Here is an 11,466-nt window from a genome sequence, read left to right as displayed (position 1 = left end):
TCAGTTTGTGGTAGGCAAGATCTTGCAATGGTTTACAGAAAAACTTAGCAAATGAAAGCAGTGCTGATGAGCTCTGGAGTTTTAATACAGCCCTTCCCCAATTGGGAAGCTGTTGGACTTCCAACTGCAGTCCTAAATTGGTGCTGGGAGTAAGCAGTGAGATCATTAGGTTACAGAGGTCTTATGTAGATCCATCCTTTTGGGCAGGGACAAAAAAACATACATAGGAAAAGTAGTCAGCTGAAGTCTGGTAGCAGCCAACAAGAGACAGAAGTGGCACTAGAGATGTTGAAAAACCCTCCAAAAGTCCGTGAAGCGCATGGCTGAGATGTGTGATGACTGACAACACTAAATATAATGCTTAATACCAAAGCAAAAAATTTCAGTCAACTTACTGTGTTAAACCTTTCCAGGAAACTGTCATCTCCAAGCAAGACATAGGCTTTTAATAGATATTCATAATATGAGTCTATTCCTGCTCCAACACCGCTATCTAAAAGTAACAAAGGAAGATACAGAAGTGGTGGTTTCAATTTAAATAGCTATGTGGATAAAACAGTTTCAACTGTCACATTTCATTTTGATTTCCAAGGCTACTGGTTGAATGAAAAGGAGTTGCTGTTAGCACAACTGCAAGCACAAACAGAAGGGGCATGTACAATAATAAATGGCTGCAGAGTGCTGTGCAATCGGTATATTAAAATATAATTGCTTGCTTGATCATATTCCTAAACTAAATGTTTAAATTTACTCATTTGAAAATATTTATACTGGCCCAAACAGTCAATTGCAGTCCTTTTTGTACTTTACTTTGCACTTGAAGTAGATTTTTTGAAAATTTATCCTTAGGCAATCTCTCAGCATTCAGTGAATTATGAAATATCTTCTTTGAAATAAAGAAGCTGATTTCTCAACCACAATACTCTTACAGACAAAGTGAGGCTTCACTGTGCCCGATTTCTTCTGATCTGAAAGTTTGTGAGTCTACTAATGACATATTAAAGTCCATCCATAATGTCCATCCTAATGACACATTAAAGTAATGTTGACAAACATGAAAGAACAGTATTTTCATTTTTTCCTCTCTCAAGAGCTTTAACTATGCTAGATTGTGAAAGCCGTATACCTTTGCGAACCCAATCTCCAGTATGAATGTTAATAGTCACCCCTACTAAATTACTACTGCGTTGTCTCTTTTCCCATATGAAATCAAGTGCTTTCCGTGCATATTCCTGCAATAAAACAAAAAACATTAGAAGTACAGTTATAGGAAAAACAAAGCATTGAAAATGTCAGAACTTCTACATAAGCTTTGGGATTTTTTCCTCCACTAAAATCAAGGTACTATGATGACAGCTTTGTAAAAAAATTGTATATACTATTTATATCTTAGACAGAGAGAGATCGAAGTTGAATAATGTGTTAAGTTCTCTTGAAAAGAAAATGTTTAGCTCAAATTTTATTTTGCCAGCCAGCCCTTTTGTTGCTAACACAACCAAGTTCTTTACATAAATATCAGCAGCACACAACATAGCCTTTGGCAAGTCACCTTACTGTATGCCTTGGTTTCCTGATCTGTAAAGTAGGTATAAGACCTGGGAGCAAAGGAAGCATTTTAAGTGCTTAAAAAATTTACCATGTTAAGATCCTCTAACTGAATGATGCAACTAAATTATTGTAATAAACTGCAGTCCAGCCATATTACTTTCTACACGATCCCTTCTTCGTGCCCACTGCCACACCTTTTCACAAGTTTCAACATGGAGCACTTGCTCCATCCAATAAGGAAGTAAAATTGGAGGCACCTATATTCTGCAAGGACATAAAGGGACAACTGATCCTAAAAAGGGACAAAGACCACCAATCTGATAAAAAGACCATCTTATATAATGAGCTTGCACAAACAAAAGCTTTTGTATCTCAGATTAATTAATTCTATAAGGTGAGTCTCTATCCTGCTTTCAAAAGACCACCAAGGCAGGTACTTATATTTTCAGAACAACCCTGACTCCAGTTGGCTTCAAGGAGCCGAGTTACACCAAAGGTGAGTGCTTTTGAAAAGCTCTTGCATTCACCTCCTACAAGAGGTTTTTCTACTTTCACCAATAAAAAGCGAGTATGGTGAAAGCTGTGTGTAGAGTACTGTGAATCCAAGTCAGGAACTAACTTGACTGAAACAGGGCACTGATAATCTAAAGTCATTGGGTGGTAACCAACTATTACAAGAAAAAGAAGAGTAATTAAACACAGGTGAGACAAGCAAGACAATGGTAAGAGCCAGCATACTAAAGAATATATGCAGAAGTTCCTGAACCAAAAGAGATTGAAACTTAATGGTTGGTTAAGTTTAGGTTCACAGTTAGGTTAGCATACTAGATCAGTAATGAAGAGGAATAAAGACCATGAATAACTTAATTTGTTTCTCCCTCTCTCTCTCCTCTGCATCCCTATCTCCCCCACCTCCCACTCCCTTGTGCTTGTACACATGCACAAGTTATGGAAAAAGCTAGTAGCATGTCCCAGGAGCTAGGGGTGGCATAGATGCCAAGGCACATGGTTGACGTCCCAGAGGTTGCAAGTGCATGGTGTAGATCTGTCAGATTCCAACAAATCTGCAAATTCTGCTACATACCTTGTCACAAGGACATGAAAAAGAAAAGCAGTGGCATGTCCCAGAGAAATTCTGAAAAGGGTACTTGGCTAATTAAATTTAGCATGCAAAGGCTTATAGGAGCACCCAGTTTATCTTGTGTGCACCTTTTACTAAGCTGTCATCTATGACAAAGAGTAAATGTTTCTTAAGACTAACGTCCTAGAATATTGTTAACAAAGTGTTATCTGTAGATGTCGTTCTTGGCTTTCAATGGGTGTAATAAAATTCAGGACTTTTGAAAATCCTACTGTTAGAGAAGAATGCATAGCCAATATGCTCATATCCTATAAAATGTTCTTTCAAGTTTTGTTTAAAGAGAAGAAAATCCTTAATTTTATTATACTTCATTCTACTTCTTTGCAAAGCAAAAAAATAAAGTGACGTCAATCTTCTGGATCATGATGTATGCATAAGAGGTCACCCAAACCCTCAATGCATATGCCTAGGCAGGATTCTGAAGGAGCGGATGCTGCCCAGACCTTCTATCCCTTTTTTAGGCCATTGAGGCAAAACACAAAGGCCAGACTGAGTCCAGATGTTTGGTGCCTCCGTGGCTGTAGTCAACATCTGAGAACTGAACCTGGGTCTCCTGTGTGGCAGACAAGGATTCTACCACTGAACCACAGGGAACTCTCTTCTAGAAAGTGATGATGTAGAAATGACACCTTAATTGTATAACTGTATTCCTGAATTCTACCTGGGATTTCAATTATTAAAATTAGAATTTCTAATGCTTTATACTTCTGTTGGTTTGAAGGGCTAACAGTTGGGAAAAGCCAGATATTCTATTATGCAGCAAACAGAGTTGTTTGCTAAGTGATAATCAGTATACCTATTTCACCCTAGTAAACGTACTCAGGTCACATGTGTGCCAGTAGGATGCAATCTGGAGACCACTGTGTTGCATGCTGGTCTAATCTGGTTTACAGAATCTTTATTAGTAGCAATGTTAAGTACAGAGAACAGACACAAGGCCTTTGTTGTATGCAATTGCTCAGGGCAGTCCAAGCACACACAAACTGAGCTCAAGCGACATGAACATCATAAAAAAATACTCAGTTTATTCCAAGTGATGTTTTTCAGAACAGAACTGCATTTTATCTCCCAAGGGCCAGATCCTATTCCATCTATTAAGCAATTAGGTGGACCTGGGTGCCTAATCATGATCCTATTTCCTGCTCAAGTCCCTGAAAAGCAAATAGTCTTAAACACATTACAGAAGTAAGCACATTAAGTCACAAAAATCACTCAGGAGGAAGAGGTCCATCTTTTCCATGAACTACTTCTTAGGGATTTGAGCAGGGTGGAATAGCATCTTCAGTATCTCAATTCTATTTTTCTAACAAATCAGTAGTATTTCGCAATTCAAGTGTTCTTGAGAGAGAATCTGTTAAACAAGTCCTTTCAATATATTAAGTTGTGTTATGTAATGATACTACTGCTTTTAGAAAATCTCTTTCTAGAATTTGTAATAAAATACAAACCAGCAGTTTCCAGAAATAATTATCTAAACATACCTACAAAGACAAAAATTGCAAAAGCTTTTTGCAAAAAAAGCTTGAAAAAAAAAATTGAAAAAAATTTCCATTCACAAATGTAACTAATACTCAACATTTTTGTGAATGTTAATTCAATTATCTTCATGAACGTTAAAGGGACAATACATTGATTGTATTAATTATTGTAATGATTAGAACAATTCTTACAAGTCATATTACAAAAATAATTTAAATAAATTCTTGTACAATAAAGGTTATAACACTAACAGAAAGCCATTGAATATCTAAACCCAGTATATAAGAGACCGTGGAAAGCAAACCTCAAATATGGATGCTCCTGTGAATCGACTTAGAGCAGCAAACTCAAGGATCAAGGTACCTGCACAAGCTGTGCAGGTATCGGTCTCTGTTCCTGTTCGAGCATCTGGATTTCTTACACCAAATTTTAAGTTAACCTAAAGGAGGAAAAAAACACGCTTTTTTACAAACTGCAAACATGCACTCTGTATTATGCACGTATAGCAACTCTGATGTCATGCTTTATATTAATTCGTGATTCAGTCTCCTCTGATACCATAACCATTCTTTTAATTCTATTGCAAAAGTGGCCTTTTAGGTAAATTTTTCATAAATGCATGGCCCACTTAGAAATTTAGGCCTACAGCTGCCTAGAAGATTGGGTTTATGGTTCCCTGGAAGTTTAGAGGGTTTTTAAGTTTAGTTTCAGCCTGAGACAGGTTTGCTTCTAAACCTGAAGTATGAAGAACAATTTTGAGCTAAACCCAAGAAGTGTAAGCTTAATATTCCCAATAAGCAAGCTGTGGAGGTCATTCAGCTCAACTTTTTATAAGTTTTTAACTTGCACATAAGAAAATGAGTCCATGTGAAGAAACATTTTTCCTTCAGCTTATCTGTGGTGCCTAGGCTATTAATGTGCAACATGTTAGAAGACAGTTATGCCAAGAGATTTTTTCATTACTAATAATCCAAATCAATGTAATTTGGTTCATCTTTAGCATGACTGGAAAAGTAGTAGGTTTACAAACTCTATGCAAAATTAAGTTAGCAGGTATAGGTTACAAAATGCTATTTTCCATACATTTAATAACAGTGATAAATTAAATGATCTTAGAAAGAAAATTAAGATGTGATCTGTCACAAATAATGCTCTCCCTCTCTCTAAGTAACTTGCTAAAATATTAAAGTTTTGCTTATGTCTTCTTTATAATCATAAAATACTTACTCGTGGGTAGGGGAGACCACTAGACGTATTAAATGCAGGTAAAAGCTTATAGCCCAGTTCCTTTGCCATGTGCAAGAGTTCACCACTGTACCACTGCATGTATTCACCTTTGTCTTTCAGCATAATAGCCACAGAGTGCCCACCTAAAAGACCTCTAAAACACAAAAAAAAATGTGTATTTCATCTTAGTTGGTCACATTCATTTTAACAGAAGTGCAAGGATTCCTATAATTTGTAGCAAGTGCTGGATAAATAATTGTAATTTGTTCACATTGGGCCAGATCGTCAACACTGCTGAGCACATTTTATTCCATTTTGATAAGTAATTTTGTCTTTTGTGTAAGCCACCCTAAGCCATTTTTGTGAAGGTTGACATATAATAAATTAAATAGACAAAACCAATGCTTGCTCCAACTGAGGTTAGCAGATGTTTTGACCCTTTAGGGGAATAAAAAAAAAGGAGATCCACTGACTGCAATAAATTATAACAAATATCTTCAGTCAGGGAGAAAGTAAAGAATTATAATTATATAACTATAGTACAACCTCATTATAATAAGTCCCTGATTTTAACAATCCAAATGTCATAATGAATAAAAAAGTGTCTGCCAGCGTAGCCAATTGTCTAACTTTATTACAGCAAATACTTTCTTTTAATGAACTTCTCTCTCAGTCACAAAGGGGTTCATTATAATGAAGTTGCACTGTAATTATTAATTGTTCCATAAGGTTCCATAATTGTTCCATTTTCCACTGGGAAAATGATCCATTCTATTCAAACTCACAGGAAACAAACAAAATTTATGCAAATGAGATTACTAATCCTGTACATATACAAGGTAAAGGTTATTATCTCAATGGCTGTCATGAGATAAGTGACATTACACAGTTTAAGCTCAGGCAGACAACTGTTGTTAGTACTTTGACTTGTGTGTGGAAACTGCTTGAACTTGAGAGAGATGAAATGAGCCATCTATTAGGGCCGTGCGAAGCTTCAGGTACTGATTCAATTTGGAGAAGATTCGGCCTGATTTGGTGGCCAAATCTTCAAATCCGAATTGAATCAGGGGACCAATTAAAAGGTCCAAATCTATTTGGAAAAGATTCAGAGAGCTTCGGTGACTAGGGCAGTCCCTGCCTGCTCCAGCAGGGAGATGGAACCAGACTCTGAGCTGGTAAGTAGGGGGCAGGGGAGAAGGGGCTGGAGGAGGGAGGAAGAGGACTATGGGGGGGCTCCTGCCAGGCCCCATCCTTTGCCTTCTCCCCCAGCGCCTCACCTGCTGCCCCCTGCACGCCCATGGCTGCCCCACCAACCCCAGTTCCCAGTTGTTTAAAAAAAAAAAGCCCCCACTCACTGGGTACTGCCAGGCAGGGGAGGGGCAATCCCCACCACCCCACGCTGCATGGGGGGCTCTGCCACGAGCCCCCAACCCCTGCCTGCTCTCCCAGCAAACCCCCATGGCTGCCCCACCCACCCCAGCTCCCAGCCTTTTAAAAAAAAGGCCAACAAAAAACAAAAACCCCAGAATCACCAGCTGCTGCAGCGACCTTGAGGCTTGTGGGGGCTCGTGGAAGAGCCCTCACGCAGCGTGTGGCAGTGGGGGGCAGCGGCGATCACCCCACACCGGGTAGGAGCCGGTGCGTGGGGGTTTTTCGCCAAAGAGCTGGGCTGAGCAGGGCAGCCATTGAGAGCAGGCAGGGGATGTGGCCTATGTGATTCAGAGATTAGTCCGATTCAGCAGCAGCCAAATCTCTGAATCAGATTTGGTTAAATTGATTTGGGACAGTGATTTGAATAACTGAATCAAATCACTGTCCCCCTGAATCGGCTGAATCCAAAGTGAATACTAGCCACTTTGCACAGGCCTAGTATCTATTTGGTTAATATCTATAAACATAATTATTTAAAGGCACCTCATATTTTTAATGCACTCGTAGTCCATGTAATTCTCCCCCTCAAGAATTTCAGAACTCTCTCTAGTTCTAGCCCTCCTATCCTACACATCCTATCTTGATTCAATATACAGATAATAAAAACATGTGAAACTGAGCAAGTCGTATTCTAACTAGACAAAATAATTATCTTTTGTAACAAACATTTGGCAATATAAACTTGGCTTTCAAGCTACGCTTGTCCTGGGTAAATAAGCTGTCTGACAGAACGTGATCCACTCTTTCAGCTACTACTAAGAATAACTATTGCAACTAATGTTGATAGGGTCAACTAAATTCAAAATAGCCACAATACTTATTTCTCCCTAGTTCCTTAAAAACCTTTTTATAAAACACATGCCAAGTTCTGTTGAGCTGGCACACCTGGGGAGAAAACAACCATTTTAATACCAAATGAAACTTTTGGACAGAAAGCCATGTTTGCCAGGACATAAGCTTGAGATGTACTGAAAAAAAGTCAATTGCTTACCCAAGGACTCGTATGTTAGTTTCAAAGACTGATACAACTATGTCATTATCTAAATTAACATCTTTTATCACTTTTTTTACAGCCTCTTCAAACTCTTTGTTTTTATTTAAGACCTGAAAAACAAAAATAAAAAGTATTTCAGACTTACATGCTATAAGATGCACTTTCTGAAGTGAATTGTAGGGCAGTCACATTGGAGTGGGCGCATCTACACGAGATGTTACATCCCCGTAACAACGCGCTACAGCGACATAACGTCAATGGGCAAAAACCAGGAACCTGCAGCTACATCACTATATCGATGTATTCCCTTGGTATAGTGCGTCGCTACAGTGATGTAGTGGCTAAAAGTAACCGTGTACCATGCAGACTGTGCAGTACAGCCTGTTACTGTGCCGTCAGTTAGTATTTCCAAAATACTAAATGATGGTGCAGTAACAACAGCGCCATAGGGGCATGTGTAGACACGGCCAGCATGTTAAAATAGAAAACGTTCAAGATGCCTCAGATTACTTTTCTCCCTGACCACACTGTGTTAGCAGCTATTGCTGTGGTTTTGGTTTGCTGTAGCAAGATTCGAATGGTAAGAAACAATAAAGGAGTTTGAAAGAAAATATCTCAAATGTCTTTGATAATTACCCAGTTTTGTTCTTTCCCATCACTACAGTGCATGGCAGAGTTTTCCTTGTGAGAGATGGCACTACAACTATTCTTATTTTCTGCCCCCTAAGCTGTTCCCTGTCCCTTGAAATCTGGACTTAACATCAGCATTCAAGCTTCTTTAATGTTCATAGTTGGGAGAAATACAGCAGAGTGAGGTATGAATAAGGTAAATGAGTTTCAGCCAACCAAATTACTGCTATCAATACAGAGAAGTGACACCACCTCAGGGGGTACATCACAGCAAACTACACTGCAAACTGCTTAAATATGACCCAGACATTTCTATTCCATTTGGACTCTGAAGGGATCATTTTCATTGCAAAGATGTTTCAAGTGATTAAGTATTAAAGAGAGAGGGTTTTAATAACCAAACGTCATTTCAAGGTGAAGCCAGAACATATCGTTTAAGACTACTAGCAAGGGCACCTTATCCATCAAGAATCTCATCGCTTTTTATCAGATTTGTTTTCATGGAGCTACAATAAAATTCAATTTGTTTCTAGTCATATTCTAACTTATTAAAGCAAAATCTGTCTTGTGGGACTACAAAAAGACTAAAGATTAGCCGATTAGTGGACACAGCCCTATAATAAGGGAAGGAAAAGAATGTTGTTTGGCAATGCTTTAACTTTCATGGGGGTCTTATAACTCTTAAGCAGATACAAATATGATCATGCAATCCCTGTGCATATGTATATACCATCTAATTTAAAAATACATGAAATTCACTGAGCAGAGGGCAATGATTAGCATGAATCGGTAAATCTCATAACCCACTTTTAACATAAGAACAAATTTAGAGAAGATAAGTCTTACAGAATACCTTAATGGCTGAGCTGATGGTTTCTTCTGTGTCAGAATCAAACATATGCACTTTTTTTAAACATACAGCACAGTACCATCACTACTTAATACAAATTCATCTGGATGACTACCAAGGGATTATTTTAGTATTTTTCTAAGCGGTGAATTCCAGAACTCCAATACCCATAGTATCAAAGGCCCTTACAATTGGTAGTGTCTAATTAAAGGACAGAATAAAACTGAACAGTTTCCTTACTTAATGTGTCTCATTCACCTGAAAATAGAACAGAATTCTACTCTGGAAATGTGAACAACAGTAGAAACAGACAACCGTTTATCAGTAAAATAGCGTAAAACAAGCCAAACCTACCACAAGAGTGTCCAAGGTATCTATCAGTGTCAGTGAAAACCTATGTAACAAAATTTAAACCAGTTGTTTAATTAGAATCCTGAAAATGTACATAAGAATTGCATTACTTTTAATGTAAACATATTTGAAATAATGTGACTCAATTTTCATGGATTGCAAGTTAAAAAAAAATAGCTTTACATTAACGGATGATTAAATATCAGCATTACTTGACTTCATCTTAACAAGACTTTATTGCAGTCAATTAAGAATGAAATCAAATGTCAAGAAATAAACTGAAGATTGAATGTGTAACCTTTAATCTGACATGCCTAACTAGGCATCAGGATCCAGTGGTGAATTACCCCATGATTTAAGTATATCATACTTGCTTCCCTTCCCTGAACTATGCACCATATTGTGCAGACCATTACAATTACAGAAAAGATTCTTCTGGATATGCATAATATTAAAATGTTCTTATAAAAGTTACTATTGTTATGCTTAACGAGAATAATAGTGAAAGTTTCATGGTGCATGAATAAAATGCCCCCTAAATTCGCAGGCAATTAAAAGTTGACTTATGTCTCACCCCCTGAATTGCACCTGTGCTGCTGACTGAAAATACTGCACAGAATATACAGCTGATGATGACTAAATCAGTTAAGAACAGACATTACACAAAAATGTATTAAAGACAGATTTAGGTGACTACTACAACTGTAAAAAAGTGCAAGTATACAAGGACAGAAGCACAAGACATTTCACAAAAGGATCACCTAAGGATATAGAAAAAAGACTGTCACTTAAGAAATATGTATCATGTAATTAAAGACTATTGTACAACACATGCAGAGGAGCTAAGGTTACAAATGCTGCTTAGCACTTTTTCTTTTTGACTTAACATAATACAGACTCAAAACATACCAGTTCAATACCTTTCAATATGGATAAAGGATTTTCATAGGTAGCAGAGCATTTTAAGTGCACAGTCTTAATCAACTTTAATACACATTTTATGCTAGAACATTAGTTGTATTCTTCCATTTTGTGACAGAGTGACTTAAAACTGAATCACATAATTCACAGACTAGAAAAATTTTATAACAGTTTTATTTCTCTGGGAGATAAATCCCCATGCTAACAACCGCACAGTAATTATTTTTTTAATTAAGTTTCCAGATAACATTTAAAACAGGAAACTATCTTGACTTTTAAATTGTGGCTTATTATTCATTAAGCTTTATTCTATCACTGAATTCACTGATGCATTAGGTGGTAATTCTTATGTTCCTAATTTTGCTAAGGAAAAAAAATTAGTGTAAAAGATTGCTCTAACTTTCTATGCATTCAGTAAGAACTAGCCAATTCCTTTTCCTTGATTAAGAAACACGTTACACACCCGTTAGCTGCATGGAAGGAAAGAAAAAGAGCAATTTTACATAATTTTACCAAAATAATTAATTATGATTTGCTCCCAGTACCACTACAATTTCTTAATACAGGTCTGATTTTTTCTGCAAATGGAATCCCATTTTTTAAAACACAAGTCTTGAACACATCAACAGAAGTGTCTAGTCCTATCCGAACTGCAAATTGTGTTAAGATGGTCACACATTCATAGATGACAATCACTGCTTCAAGTACTCACTTTCCCAAGGCATCATCTACATCCCCACGACTTGGCTCCTGACCCCGCACCCGGCCACGACAAGTTAAAGGCATGAGTTCATCAGCTGGATAGGCATGTTCCTGCAGAGGAACAAAATAAATGGGTAACAGGAGTAAAAAGGGCATGGTACAATTTCATTACATCATTGTAACCTGTTAAAA

At 37.5% G+C, this 11,466-nt stretch overlaps 1 protein-coding gene across 1 annotated transcript in view; it reads right to left on the bottom strand.

Annotated features, from left to right (window-relative positions):
• The window catches only part of EDEM3 (ER degradation enhancing alpha-mannosidase like protein 3), a 42,951-nt gene that overhangs the window by 25,103 nt on the left and 6,382 nt on the right, over nt 1–11,466 (bottom strand). The window contains exons 4-10 of the mRNA XM_025191901.1: nt 11,285–11,385; nt 9,655–9,694; nt 7,818–7,930; nt 5,396–5,549; nt 4,473–4,607; nt 1,127–1,232; nt 396–493 (exon numbers count right to left, since the gene is read on the bottom strand). Coding sequence (XP_025047686.1) covers nt 396–493; nt 1,127–1,232; nt 4,473–4,607; nt 5,396–5,549; nt 7,818–7,930; nt 9,655–9,694; nt 11,285–11,385 — 747 coding nt within the window. The remainder of the gene's footprint in view (nt 1–395; nt 494–1,126; nt 1,233–4,472; nt 4,608–5,395; nt 5,550–7,817; nt 7,931–9,654; nt 9,695–11,284; nt 11,386–11,466) is intronic.

This window comes from Alligator sinensis, unplaced genomic scaffold, assembly GCF_000455745.1.
Source record: "Alligator sinensis unplaced genomic scaffold, ASM45574v1 scaffold1110_1, whole genome shotgun sequence".
In the NCBI taxonomy this organism is placed as follows: domain Eukaryota; kingdom Metazoa; phylum Chordata; order Crocodylia; family Alligatoridae; genus Alligator; species Alligator sinensis.
This window is presented reverse-complemented; position numbering and strand designations above follow the sequence as displayed.